At 40.2% G+C, this 13,732-nt stretch overlaps 2 protein-coding genes across 4 annotated transcripts; one reads left to right on the top strand and one right to left on the bottom strand.

Annotated features, from left to right (window-relative positions):
- Nucleotides 1-535: 535 nt before the first annotated feature.
- Nucleotides 536-6,292, top strand: ap1s2 (adaptor related protein complex 1 subunit sigma 2). The gene is made up of 5 exons (XM_003458194.5): nt 536-700; nt 1,154-1,332; nt 3,226-3,334; nt 3,473-3,610; nt 4,366-6,292. The coding sequence occupies exons 2-5, from the start codon at nt 1,154-1,156 to the stop codon at nt 4,411-4,413; spliced, it is 474 nt and encodes a 157-aa protein (XP_003458242.1). The 5' UTR covers nt 536-700; the 3' UTR covers nt 4,414-6,292.
- On the bottom strand, nt 4,944-13,229 carry zrsr2 (zinc finger (CCCH type), RNA-binding motif and serine/arginine rich 2). 3 transcript variants are annotated; one of them, XM_019356798.2, is made up of 12 exons: nt 12,916-13,229; nt 12,343-12,422; nt 12,161-12,248; nt 11,944-12,052; nt 10,665-10,751; nt 10,229-10,267; nt 9,075-9,205; nt 8,042-8,255; nt 7,885-7,940; nt 7,684-7,793; nt 7,223-7,597; nt 4,944-7,174 (listed from the first exon to the last, which is right to left on the bottom strand). In XM_019356798.2, exons 1-12 carry the CDS (start codon nt 12,954-12,956, stop codon nt 6,765-6,767), a joined length of 1,740 nt encoding a protein of 579 aa, XP_019212343.1. In that variant the 5' UTR covers nt 12,957-13,229; the 3' UTR covers nt 4,944-6,764. The 3 variants fall into 3 exon arrangements, with proteins under 3 accessions (XP_019212343.1, XP_005463249.1, XP_003458256.1); XM_005463192.4 differs by having other exon boundaries at nt 4,944-7,194; nt 7,243-7,597; XM_003458208.5 differs by having other exon boundaries at nt 4,944-7,597; nt 12,916-13,228.
- Between the last annotated feature and the right edge of the window lie 503 nt (nt 13,230-13,732).

Here is a 13,732-nt window from a genome sequence, read left to right as displayed (position 1 = left end):
ATGTGTACTTTCCACCCTGTGGAAATTCAGAAATTCAAAATAAATTCAAACTTGTGCACCAGTTCTAGTTTTTTTCAAAGTAATTAAAGATGTACGCTGTACAATCATTCAACCCTGGAAAAGGAACATTTCAAAGAAATCATCAAAATTTAAAAATTACACCTGACCGCAACTCTCTCTCTCTCTCTCTCTCTCTCCCTATATATATATATATATATATATCACTCTTATTGCCTGTTCTTATTGTCCTTCAACGTTATGCTGCTCTGTTGTATGTTAATTGTCCCTTGGGGATAAATAAAGTCTTCTGATTCTGATTCTGATATATATATATCGTGAAACCAGTTACTTGGATTAATATACGCTCTTTACTGAACAAGAAGAAGTAAATTTGACAGAGTGGTAACTTTACACCCACAGGCAGCCATTGCTGTTTCCTTGGAATAACGTAACGAATAACGGAATCTTTAATCCAATCAAATTCCAGAGCTGTGGCTTTTTAAACCAATCACAGTGCAGCCGTCTCAATCGCTACCTACCATCGACCACTATCCGCTAGCTAGTTTAGCATCAAGCTGGGTGAGGGGCTAAACCGCAGATACACAGAAGCACCTTCTTCACTCGGTTTGTTTGTGTATTTCGCTGGGACATAGTGAAGTTAGCAGTCATCCAAGTGACTATCTTCACGTTTTGGTCGAAGGTAAAGAGTGGTGTTTACTTCTTGTGCATGCTTTAGCTAGATAACCCTTCGCAGGAGGGGGCGCAAATGACACGAGACGCGTTGTTGATGTTATTATGTGGCCATTAATTAAGATTAGCTGATATTAGCTAATGCAACTTTGTACTAAAACCTCTTCAACGTAAAATATTTCAAGTTGGACACATTCTTAACGGGCGACCAGGCGGTCGTGTTATCATTGTCAAGAATGCGTGTATTTCCTGTTTGGACGTCTCTCCTTATTGTTGTGACTAAGTAAACTGGGTGATTCAAAGTTTCATACCATGCCAACGTGTTATTCAGTAGTTGCCACACGCTTGCTGATTGCACCCCCTCCTCTAGCTATTTTAATTTCTCATCTTTCTCTCTCATCTTCAAATGACTCCTTCAGTTTGGCTTTATCTCACTCTTGGATAACTGGACTTCCTCCCGCAGATGCAGTTCATGCTGCTGTTCAGCCGGCAGGGAAAGCTGCGGCTGCAGAAGTGGTATGTTCCTCTGTCAGACAAGGAGAGAAAGAAGATCTCCAGGGATCTGGTCCAGACCATACTGGCCAGGAAGCCCAAAATGTGCAGCTTCTTGGAGTGGCGAGACCTGAAGATTGTGTACAAAAGGTAGGTGTATAATGCAAGTTTAAATACTGGGTTGTGATATCGCTGCACGCTCTCCCTTTCTATCACAGGTGGTATTTGCGCTCAGCTTTTGGTGCAGTAGGTAAGATTAGATCAGATCCTCAAATCCAACAGCACAATATTGCTCTTAAAGATTAAGTAATGCTTATTAGCACCAACCTTTGTTTTCTACAAAATAACTTGTATTGGTTCACTTGAGTTGAGAAATGGTCAAAAAAATTATTTATTGGGATTTTGTTTTTTAGTCTGCCAGTCGTTGGTTCTCCTCAGGAGGGAGGAGAGTAGTGAGAGGAACTAAAGCAAGATGTGTGGTCCTCTAAATGCCCAACTGGTGGGAGCAAACTCCCACTCCCTTCCAGTTCTTCTTCCCTTAGGTTGTGGATTCCAACACACTACACCTAAAGGAGAGAGAGTAATTCACAACATTAATCACCTGTGTTAATTAGACTCCCTCTCGCTTCTCCCCTGCTGCCTCAAGCAGCACCAGACTACCTGTTGCCATATTTTGAAGCGGTAATCCGTGCACTACAAGTTTTGACTTAAATAAACAGGAAAAAAAAGTAAATTCGGTGTGAAAAAATATTTGTGACTTACATAAACTGAAATAGCAATTCATTAGGGAAGTCAGGATTGAGTGCTTTGCCAAGAGATGTCCATATTGGCACATGTGGGATGGGGACAGTTCTTCCAGGGTGAAACAGTGGTGCCTGATATGTGGACTCTGAGAGGCCTGTCAGCTCGTTCCTGCTCACTATATCATAGCTGATCAAGTGTACTGTTCATGTCAGGCCAAAATGACTCTCATCTGATGGCTCCTGAATGGCTGTCCCTCCTTGCTAGCAATATAATAAGGGTTGGTACTGGTGAAGTGCCCATTTCCAGGTGCACATACTAGTTTTTTTTCATTGTTTCAGTTTGCATCTCAGCAGCAGACGGAGTTGGCTCATGGAGAGGTGTTTTAACTTGTATAAAACACTGGTCACATGACAACAGAAGTTTATAAGGAAGAGAACTGCATAGTTTCAGTTCCTGAATTCATGATGACTGTGGTGTGGTTTAAACCTTCAAAAACCAATAGGAAGAGGATCGTTGACTTCAGGCATTTATGTTTAACCTGTAAATGGCCCAGATAAGCTTCATTCCGACTGTTGTGTAATTTCTTTAGGTCAGGGTATGATCTTATCAGTAGGATGTGTTAACGTTTGGTTCGTTGCATCACTTGTAAATCTGAGGTGGTTTGTTGGGGTGGTTAATGGGAGCTGGTGATTCAGTGATTATTTTGTCAGGCACTGAGATTTCTGGCATCTAGAGCTCACCTTCTGGTGTGTCATGGAAGCCAAAACACCTCCTTTTCAAATAATAACTGCCAAAAAATGGAGGACAGAGTTAATGGGGAGATTGCCTGATTTGTCATGAACATATGACTGCTAAGTAATGTAAATGTCCACTTTATCAAGGCAAAACAAACAAACAGTTCAGCCAGATGATAGTGCAGTATTATACACACATGCAGGCCTAAATGTGTTGTATTCATAACATGTGATTGTCTGATCAGATATTTGCATGACGGAGCATTTGAACAGGTGTACCAAAAGAAAAGATTGTGAGTGTATTATCTCAGCATTAACTTCCTGACTGTTTTTAAATGCCCTGCAGATACTTGCTGGGTTGTGATATCACTGCATGCTCTATCACAGTCTGGACCAGACATTAGACATTTTAGCTTAGTGTCTATGCTTTTTTTTTTTTTTTTCTTTCTTTCTTTGTGACTGAATTTTATTACCAAATATACACTTATCAGTCATAATGCATTACTTAATACTGCTGATGTCACAAATATTGATGTTTTCCATATCTTCTTTCTTCGTGTACTAGATATGCAAGCCTGTATTTCTGCTGTGCCGTTGAGGATCAGGATAATGAGCTGATCACACTCGAGATCATCCACAGATACGTGGAGCTGCTGGACAAATATTTTGGCAGCGTAAGTCTTGTCAACATCATGCACATAATATGCTGATTGATGGTATCAGAAGGGGAAATCTGTTAAAATGTTACTGCAAGAATTTTTAGTAGGGACAGTGTCTCCTCTGATCTGATTTGTTGTTTTGTGGACTCTCAGGTGTGCGAGCTGGATATCATCTTCAACTTTGAGAAGGCTTACTTCATTCTGGATGAGTTCCTGCTGGGCGGAGAGGCCCAGGAAACATCCAAGAAGAATGTGCTGAAGGCCATCGAGCAGGCTGACCTGCTGCAGGAGGTACACTCAGTTCTTCTTCAGCAGATAAATCCATTTGACCTGTAACTATGAACAGGGGGTTGCAATAACAAAGTGTTGATAAACCAATCGTGTGTGTGTGTGTGTGTGTGTGTGTGTGTGTGTGTGTGTGTGTGTGTGTCTTTTGGTTTTTTTTTTTTTGTTTGTGGGGGGGGGTTTGTTTTCTTCAAAGATATAAAGGTGTTATCTTTACTGCAAAGTAAGACAAGGAAAGCTAGCAGTTGTTCACATTTGCTAAGCTGAAACAAAAACGGATATAAATCCTTTCAAAATTATTACATTTGCGAAAATTCAGAATAACTTTCTGTTGGTTGCTGGAGCACTGACTTTGTGGAAATAGAATTAATTTTACTCAAGAATTCAAGTGTTGCTCCACACAGAAGGCTGGTTTTCTCCACCTTGCACCTGCTATCATGTTTATTCTTGGGCTGCAGGACTTGATTAATACCTCTTTCTATTTCTTGTGCCAGTGCACTAAAGAACGTTCTGCCTAGGTGGCTGTTTCGAGTGGACAGATTCAGTGCTCTGTGATTTATTTATAGCAAAGCATGCAGCACTATTGTTGTAAAAGGACTGGCTGTGCATGCCTGTAACTCACTGTAAAGCCCCCTCTGTTCCAATCTCAGATTCAGCAGCTAGCAATTATGACTCATGCACAATTAATTATGTTTTGTAAGGAGTACTTAAAGAACCTGACATAACAGCTTTAAAGAACACTTGTCTGTCTTCTTCTGCAGGAGGCTGAGGCACCACGGAGCGTTTTAGAAGAAATTGGGCTGACATAGATCAACGTGTTTCTGCCTTGTTTGATTCTCACCTCCGTGTGTCGACCAAGTCCTCTCCTGTTTACCGTGTCAGTGTTGTGTGTGTGTGTGTGTGTGTGTAATCACCATCTATGTACTGTATTATTCTGTACTGTACTATCCTGTATTGTCCTTTCAGTGTAGTGCCAACTGTGGTTCTGATGTGTTCCCTATGTGCAAGCTCCCTCACTGTGTTCAGCAGCACTCAGCGTACTTCACTCCCTTAACTTAAAACTCCACAGAGAACAATGTAGCACCGACATGAACTCCAGCATCATTAGATAATCCATCATCACCCACTGCAGAGCTGTACATGTTTGGCCTCAAGTGCTTGTTAAGGTGTTGTGTCTGCAGCTGGTGCTTCTCATGTTTTACCATCACATAGCAAAGAATCATGAAAATACAGCACTGTGCAAAAAATCTTGAACTACCCCTCATTTCTTTATGCTTTGCTAGGAAAATTGAATATGGGTGCAGTGGTTTATTGAAACACGTAAAAACATATGTGGAAATACAGCCTGAAAAATTCTGTTTGGTCTGATCGTCTTTAGTCTGCAGCCTGAACTCTCTTAAACCAGCTTTGTAAGAAACTAGTGTTGAGGAATAGTTCTGAAAGGACATTTAAAGCTCAGTTTTAAGGCTCCACTGCACACCACGCCAAGATAACAGCTCTTTGGGAATTGACTTGTTGCTGCAAAAATGCAGTTTTCTGTACTTCAGACTGTTATTTCTGACATTTTTGAGATTCAACTGAAGAAATGGGGACAAATGGTGGGGGGTTTTTTGCGGGTGGGGTTACAGGCTCCTATTGCTTAAAGATATCATTTGAAATTGGTCCTTTGCATAGTTTTTTGTTACGTGTAGAGATGATGCTGGTTCATCCCATGATACCTTTTTATGCCTGATTGGCTCACAGTCAGTGTTAAGTGGCTTAACAAGTAAAAAAAACCCACATTGATCTGAAAATGTTCAGGTACAAGGGTTGGACTGAATGAGTGAACAAGCAACCAGTGTTCCTATGTTGCATGCTCATATGTAATGGTAATGCATGAAAGCCACCAGCTGGGGCCAGTGCTGTTAAGGGAACCACAGACACTGTTACAATCACTTATTCATGCCTAAACTGAACCCAATAACTAAAATCAAACATTTAATAATCATTGTGTCTGTGTTAACGCTTAATACAGGTTTACTTTGTGTGATTCTCTTCAAATGAATTATTTCATATTCACATTTTCAGACTAATTGTTTGCTATATGTGGGTGGTTTCTGTGTAACTGGTGTCACGTTTGCTATACTGTATTTCTGTAGTCTTTTTGACCATCGACTTATTGTCCTTACAAAAAAAAACAAAAAAAAAACACTGAAGCCTCTGAAAGTATATCTTAGGTCCAGTTCCTCCCTTAGTGCTGAATTAGGTTAGGATAGTGACCCAAATAAAACCACTATTTTGTGTATTATATAGCTTTGGCTTACTCTTAAAGACTAACATATGACCAAAGAACACTGTGTTTTACCTTCTCAGTGGTGTCTATAGGAGGCTAAAACAGCAGAAAAAAGGGATTTATAACTGCAGGTTGATGTCACTGGATGTGGGAATTATTTGGCTACTTTAAACCAGTATTATGGAATTATTCCAGTCCACCCAGACATGTCGATCATGACTTTCTTCATGGAGTGGGAACGTAAAAACATGAACTGCAGATATCAGGTATATCATTGTCATGTGCAAGGAAACAACTTATAGTTTCTCATCTCAAACTGTATGAAAGTCTTTTTCTTTTCTTTTTTTTCCTTATCAAGATCAAAACTGTTGTCATTGAACACTCGTATTATTAAACTTTGATTTGTGCAAAAGAAATCAGTTTTTGTATTAAACACTGCCAACACATTTTTCTTATATTTGAAAGATATTAAAAATAAATGTATTCAAAAAGCAAAGGGTTTTCTTTGTTTTTATATTTTTACGTAACAACATGTAGTGCCACAATGAGCATTTTGAAAATATTCACATATGTACAAAGGTGTTGACAAGTGCCAATGTTGACTACATTAAAATCATTGCATTTTAAACTGGATTAACTCATCAGAATACAGTGATCTCAGGACTCACAAACTGCAATGTATCCCTTTTTATTCATATAAAATCCAAATCTGTAAGGCAGAGATGTATCGCAGTGTGCACTAATTTCTAAAAGTTATTTTTAAGAAAATCTGATTTGTAGATTTTTAAATGTGTGCACTACAAAAAAAAAAGCATATTTTAAGTGAGGTCGCCTCAAATTTCCTCGGACTATTCTCTTTCCAGCTCTGAACTAAAGCCATTGTTGCCGTCAGCAATCATCTGTGTCACTGTTTTTCTGCGTTCGCTCCATCTCATTTCTCTCTCCACCAGGACTTGATGTTGAAAAATTTTCCACCGTCTCCTCCCCTGACTCCTCTTTTTCTGACTCTCCAGATGAAGCTGTCTCTTCAGGCAAATGGCTTTTCTTCTTGTGCTTCTTCTTGCTCTTCTTCTTGCTCTTTTTGGAGTGTTTGTGGCGACGATGTGTGCTGCTGTCATCATTACACTTTTTCTTACTTTTATCTGGTGACCTGGGGCTTCTTTCTCTACTTCTCGACTTTTCTCTCGTTCCCATGTGAGCGTCGTCATTCGTGCCTCTACCGTCTCTCTCTTGATCTCTACCTCTATGTTCCTTCTCTCTGTCTCTACTTCTGTTTCTCCGCCTGTCTTGCTCGTCGTCTCTGCTCCTGCTCCTTGACCTGCCTCTGCTCCTGCTCCTTGACCTGCCTCTGCTCCTGCTCCTTGACCTGCCTCTGCTCCTGCTCCTTCGCCTGTCTTTCCACCTGTCACTGTGTCTGGATCTGGACGACCGTGTGTCCTCTCTGTTCTGGTGAGACGGCCTCCTCTCTCTGCTCCTGCTCCTTCGCCTGTCTTCGTCTCGTCTCCTTTCAGATCTCTCCGATCTCACCGGGCTCCTGCTGTAATGACGCTGCCTCCATGATCGGCTCGAATACCACCCGTCTCTGTGACTGCCCCTGACGCTGCGGTCAGGGGACATGTGCAGGTCCCTGTCAGCCTCCCAGAATTCATTCCCAGGGTTTCGAAATACATGCAGAAAGTTGCAGTGCTTCCCTTTAGGGCACCTGTGTCTGTCAAACAATCCTGAGAAGAAAAACAAACAAGCTAAACACTGTGGGAATGTCTTCAAGTGAAACTGTGCATGTCGTCAGCATGAAAAAGTAGCTCACCACATATGGCATTCTTCCACCGTGTAACAGGTGATATCTCACAGTGAAGCTGCCGGCCTGCATACCACCTCCCATTGAATTTGATGAAGGCCTCTTTGCATTGCTCCTCTCTGGAGAGACAACGATTCAAAGAATGATATGTTTTCTCTGAAGTGTTACTTCAATTGCAAAGAGACGGGAAGTGGCTGAGTGACTGCTTACGTGTCAAACTGAACATAAACGTTTCCTCTCAGGTGTGGTTCATAGTTACAGCTGACCTATTAGAGGAGAGGAATAGGTGAAATCAAATAAATGTTTTTATGAGTCTGTTTTACAACAGACAGGATGACGGTAGGAAAGCTTCTTGATGTCATCTCACCTTAAACTGCAACACTTTGCCGACACTCTTGAACTCTGGCAGAACATCGTGGTAGAACTCGAGGAAGGACTCCTGCATCTCCTCCTCGCTGTGCTCCAAACAAGCATCGATGTCATAGTCATCACGGCGCGACTCTTCCATACCGAATGTTCTAAACATTCCGCGGATCATCAGCGTTGGACTGGTTGTAGGATACGTATGTTTCCGAGAACATCTGGATTCATAGAGAGAAGACATTCAAATATGTGGGGAAAGGCCTCTTTAGTGTCAACATGTAATTTAACCTAAAATAACATTCTTCTTGACAGACTAGCTTCTATTGAAATCACTGACACACTCTTAAACTGGTTTAAATGTTATCTCTCCAGCCGCACTCTGTTCATTCAACTCCATCAATTTCCAGTTATTACTGGAGTCTCCCAGGTATCTGTCCTGGGCCGCCTTTTCTTTTGAAATCATCTCCTTCCTCTTGGTCAAATCTTCCATAAATCAGTTTCCATTGTTATCCTGATGACACCCAGCTCTACCCACATGCCAAACTACCAGCACCTCCCACTCACTGCCCTCTGTGTTTGCCTCCAGGAAATTAAATCCTGGTTCTACTGCAACCTTCTCAAATTACAGTGATAAAACAGAGGTTCTTCTCACTGTCTAAACGTAACAGCTATTCATTCCCTGTTGACAACTCCTTAGTTTCTCCCTCGCCTCAGGTCAAGAGTCTGGGGGTCATCCTTGCCAGGACGCTTTCTTTTCAAGGGCATATCAGTGGCATCTCAAAACACACCTTTTTAAACTAGTTTATTCACTCTGATTGCCTTCCACTTCTCACATAAATCCTCTGTTCTCAAGGATCTTTAAACTATTGTAACTTCGCTTTTGATTTTATAGGATTTTTTCTTATTGTTCTTAACTCTTCTGGGTGAGGTGACCTTGAGTGTTTTGAAATACACCTAAAAAGAAATGTATTATTATTATTATTATTATAATCATTATTATTATTAACAAGTCAGAAGAAACCAAAACCCATCAGTACCTGTCTCCAAATCGACACGCTCCAGTCTTGAGGAAGAACGGACAGTTGGCTACGTCACGCTCTGTTCCAAAGTTCTCAGAGCTCACTGTCACAGGAGCCTCAGGGTTCATCCACGGGCCACCATTTTCCAGCTGTAAGACAGGCCATGAGCAATATATAAACTGTCTTAGTTTTCAGTCTTTTATTAGATTTAGAGATGTTTGCAATGACACCAAAGTGCAGTGACACTAGTTACAGTAAACTGAATTGAAAGAATTTAAATGTGTCTCTAGATATAAACAAGTGAAATTAAAAACTTCAGAGCTTCTAAATACCACTTTGAGTAAAATCTAAGGCCAACCTGCGACAGAAAAGCCCATCAAAAATCATCAAAATGAACAGTAGGCTCAAATGAAAGTATCTGGCTAAGTTTTAAAACATTGAAGGGTAAAGAGCAGGCTGAAAAACAAGGCCTAAAGCTTTTATTTGTACACTGCCAATACAAATACTAACATTTAACAATATTAAAATAATATTTTGTCATTAAACCAAGTCTGTTCCAAATCTATTCGGTTAAACAGGAAAAGAAAAAATGTTCACACTCCCGGGTGATTGGATAGAAAAGCAATTTTTTTTATAAAGAAATATATTTTCCATTTCCTGAGAAGTAACTACAAGTCTTACTGCTAAGACTTGTTTACCTTATCTTACATGTCTTAACTCTATGGCTTTTAGGTTTTAAATGTTTTCTTCTTTTTATTTTGTTCTTAATCTCTCCTTTTTATTTCTGTTCTTAACTTGTACTGTGTCTCTTATCTGTATTGCCATCAGTTGTACAGCACTTTGCTTGAAGGTGCTTTATAAATAAAGTTATTATCATTATTATTATTATTATTATTATTATTAATCTGCAGACACATATACAAAATACTATATACTGGAAATGAGTTACTATCATTCTGTGTCTCATTTATTTTCAGGGTGCAGAAAGTTTATTTCTGAAGTCATGATGGTTTGGGAGAATTTCCACTGTTAGTGTATGACATTTAACTGAACTTTATTTAACTGATTCAAGTTAAGTCCCATTAAAAGACATATATATGTACCATATGATACTTTGGGGGGGTCTGTGGCTAAGACAGACAATTTTTACTTGTGTTTGTGTGTGTGAATACCTGATTTTCAGCTTCATCCAACATTTTCTGAACAGCCTCCTACAAATGGTGTAAAGACACGGCTGGTGAAAATGTGAAGAAGTCAATACAACTGCAGCATATCTGTTTTCTGTGGGTTAAGACCACATTCACAGAGACTGAGAGGCACAAAAAAAGCTGTTAATGGGAGGTATCCTTTCAACACTAGTGAAGCGATTTCATAGCTTTCACACAATATAAAAGATACATCCTTGTTGTGAGAGCTGAGGTTTTTCTCTTTGAGTGTATCTCAGTTAAGGAGTAAAATGGTTCAGTCAAGGAAAAGTTGCACAAACATGTTACAAAAGAAACAATCAGCGGGTAAGACATTAAACTGGTTCATTAGCTTAACCTCAAGATTATGCAGAAGAGGATATATATGTCTTTTTTGTTTCTATCCTCCTGGAGCCCATATCACCTCTCTGTCTCGCTTCTCCTGCTGCTTCTGCTCTTTTTCTTCTTGTTCTCGCCTCTGCTGCGCTTCCCATTCCTCCTTTATCATCCGCTACAGACACAAAAAGACATAAAGACAGTTATTTGGAATTTTTATTGCAAATCATTCCCACTGATTCCACTGTGCTGTCATTTCCATTCATTTTGGTGCCATGAATTTCTTCTTTTTTTTAAACATTTCACCACAAACGCAGCTCTTTTAAATCAAGCTGGTATGGCCATCATGCCTGGACTGCCTTTATCCAGTCAGCTGTACTGGGTTTTTATCCCATACAAAAGCGAAATGAAATATAATATGGTTTTAAATTTAAATAATTAAAAATACTCAGTAAAATTCTGATCTGAACTGCAGTTTTTAAAAGCCATTACTCAAACAGAACAATGGATCTGTTGGGGTATCCAGTCAATATTTACAGCAGCAGGATGCTGTGCGCTGGACTGAGCTAGACTAAACTGCTCATGTTCACCAGAATAATGCACTGAATGAAACAAGCAAGATCAGGCTTCTGTTAAACAGGAAATAGCTCTTATTACAACGCATTCTTTGAGGCTTTGGTGGGTCAATGGGAACTGCTGAAAATAGGAAAACAAAACACAGAGTATTTTTATAATGATCTTTCTAATCCTCTCTAAGTCATTATAAAACAGTCATGTTGTTTGTTCGCTGTAAACTCCTGAATCATCTAACCTCTACACCAGTAAGGAACCAAGAACATCTGTTAACTAACTGTGCTGTCAACGTGGCTTTAATTATTACATTTCTTGAATTGTACAAGCTTACTATGAGGCAGTAGTGGTCAGTTACCTCGTTAGGAATGGGAACCCCCCCCCACAAAAAAAACGGCACTAGAGACAATTGCAACACGTGCAAAGCTTTGATCATAACAAAGGGGAGAAATGCCTCCAACATGCTCAAACATTTGACCACACAGTTCATTTGCACGACTGTAACGTCTTTGATACGCTGCTTAGCGACGGTGATGACTCTCGAGGGGAAGCTGACAGCACAGCACAAGCAACGTAAAACTCCTTCAGGTCCTGTTGATTGTAATAATGTTAGCGCCATAATGTATGAATAATCTCCATCTCGTATTAACATTTAGTTGACGAGGACTGCCAAAGCAAGACTGGCTCAGAGGTTCTCTCATATACTTTTAACTACATCTGTACTATATTTTATTCTCTAATTGATATTGATAATGGAATAAGTAACGTTAAATTCCTGTCAGTTCCCATCCCTATACCTCCTCCTCCTCTTTTCTTTTCCTTGCTGTTTCCTCCTTCTCCAACCGCAGCCTGAATTCCTCTTGGGCAATCCGCTCTCTTTCCAGCCACTCTTCATGAAGATGCTGTCTAAAGGTAAATAAACACAAAATCAAACACATCCAGCATGTGCAGCAAAACGTTCTGCGCCGGTATCAATGAATGAGCAGCTTCAGAGCAGTGTCAGTATGGCCCTACCTTTCTTCCTCTGCAACATCATCATCCTCACCGTCTTCATTTACTTCGTCTTCTTCTCCGGGAGTAGGACTTGCTCCATTTTTTAAATCTGTAACAGAGAAAAGGTGGTTGAGAATCTGCTTAACAACTGCAACTAGACAAATGAGAACAACACAACCTGGACTTATACATTTATCACATACCATGTTCTCTGGCATGGGCGAGAGCTTGGCGTTTCCGTTTCCTCCTCTCTTTCCTCAGAGCAGCCTTGCGTTGCTTCTGACTGAAGTGAAAGAGATTGAAAACAATAATCACAAAAGAGGAGCAAAAGGTAGATGGGAGACTAAGCCATGTTATCCCGGGGCTTGCACAGCTCTTGCAAGAGAGTGCACCTTAAAGAATAAAAGTCGGTGTTCACAGCAGACCCTGTGCCCTGTCAAACATAATGATCACTGAACTCTTCCCATCACTGGTGCTTCTGAAGAAGACAGACTTCATGTGCCAATTGCTTAAGTTAGCCATATTACACCACCCTCTACCTTTCCCAATACTAAAAGATCTCACTATCTGCAAAGAAAAGGCTCAGGCATTTAAATCGGTTTCTTTAGTACCACCAGACTCATAAAAATGTATCTAACCTAAGGCTAAATTTGTACGATTATTGCGTTTATTTAACAACACTTTAAAGGCATGCAGATGCCACAGTTGTCTACGTGTCTCAAAATCATTAGTTTGACCAATAAACACGTTCAAAAGACCTACAAAGAAACACAGACCTTAATACAGGAGCAGAAATCACTGGAGTGGACGCTGCCATTGCAGCTAACGGGAGCCAGCTGGTTAGCTTCTTTGGCTAACGTTAGCTACCCAGTGTAATTCTGCCCGCGTTGTTTGTTCTCGCCAGCATGTAATTAGAAAAATTAGAGAAAATCTTCTCTGCTTATACGAAATATTTCTGACGTGGAATAATTTGTCAGGTTAGAGGTACAACTAAAAACATGTTTATTGCAAATGTTAGCTACATGCGGAGCTGTTTTGCCTTCTTTATCTTCTTCTTTGTGGATTTCCGGCAGGCAGGACGCAACGCAGGCGTATTGCTGCCCTCCTCAGGTACTTCCTAAATGTACATCAAGGATTAAATCCTTATGTGTAGTCCATTTGGGTGCAGAACTTTAGATAAAAAACTTTATAAATTCCTAAGGATTCAAATCGATTACTGATTTTAGGGGAAAAGTCTTAATGTTCATAATATTTGTCTCAATAAAATAGCTGGAGCAGTTCATCAAAACATGCTTAACAGTTTCCATCTCTTCACATGTGCAATTTCCACAACCTGACCTCCTCCACCCACTGCAGCACCCATACCATAGCTATAAATTCTGCCGTGTGCACAGAAAACCCCTCATTCAGTTATCTAAACTTAACTGTGCTTCTGAGTCTTCATCTCTCCTCTACCACCTTAGAAAATGCTGAATTAGCTTTTGCTCTTCTGTTTTCCTAAATCCTTAAATTAGTTTTTGGTCTAAGAATAAACCATGGTGCTATGGCTATCCTGTGGAACTGGGGGCTAACCCCACTTTCTCCACTCACAAC

The sequence above is a fragment of the Oreochromis niloticus genome, linkage group LG1, assembly GCF_001858045.2.
Source record: "Oreochromis niloticus isolate F11D_XX linkage group LG1, O_niloticus_UMD_NMBU, whole genome shotgun sequence".
Taxonomy (NCBI): Eukaryota; Metazoa; Chordata; class Actinopteri; order Cichliformes; family Cichlidae; genus Oreochromis; species Oreochromis niloticus.
This window is presented reverse-complemented; position numbering and strand designations above follow the sequence as displayed.

Bases quoted from the DNA above. Each gene is read 5' to 3' on its own strand.
- zrsr2 (XM_003458208.5), bottom strand. From the start codon at position 12,956: ATGGCAGCGTCCACTCCAGTGATTTCTGCTCCTGTATTAAG. The intron at 12,053-12,160 runs GTAGGGCCATAC...ATTTACCTTTAG, and splicing joins GATGTTGCAGAGGAAGAAAG to ACAGCATCTTCATGAAGAGT. The intron at 10,268-10,664 runs GTGATATGGGCT...CACCATTTGTAG, and splicing joins AGGAGAAGCGAGACAGAGAG to GAGGCTGTTCAGAAAATGTT.
- ap1s2 (XM_003458194.5), top strand. From the start codon at position 1,154: ATGCAGTTCATGCTGCTGTTCAGCCGGCAGGGAAAGCTGCGGCTGCAG. The intron at 1,333-3,225 runs GTAGGTGTATAA...TTCGTGTACTAG, and splicing joins CTGAAGATTGTGTACAAAAG to ATATGCAAGCCTGTATTTCT. The intron at 3,335-3,472 runs GTAAGTCTTGTC...GTGGACTCTCAG, and splicing joins TGGACAAATATTTTGGCAGC to GTGTGCGAGCTGGATATCAT.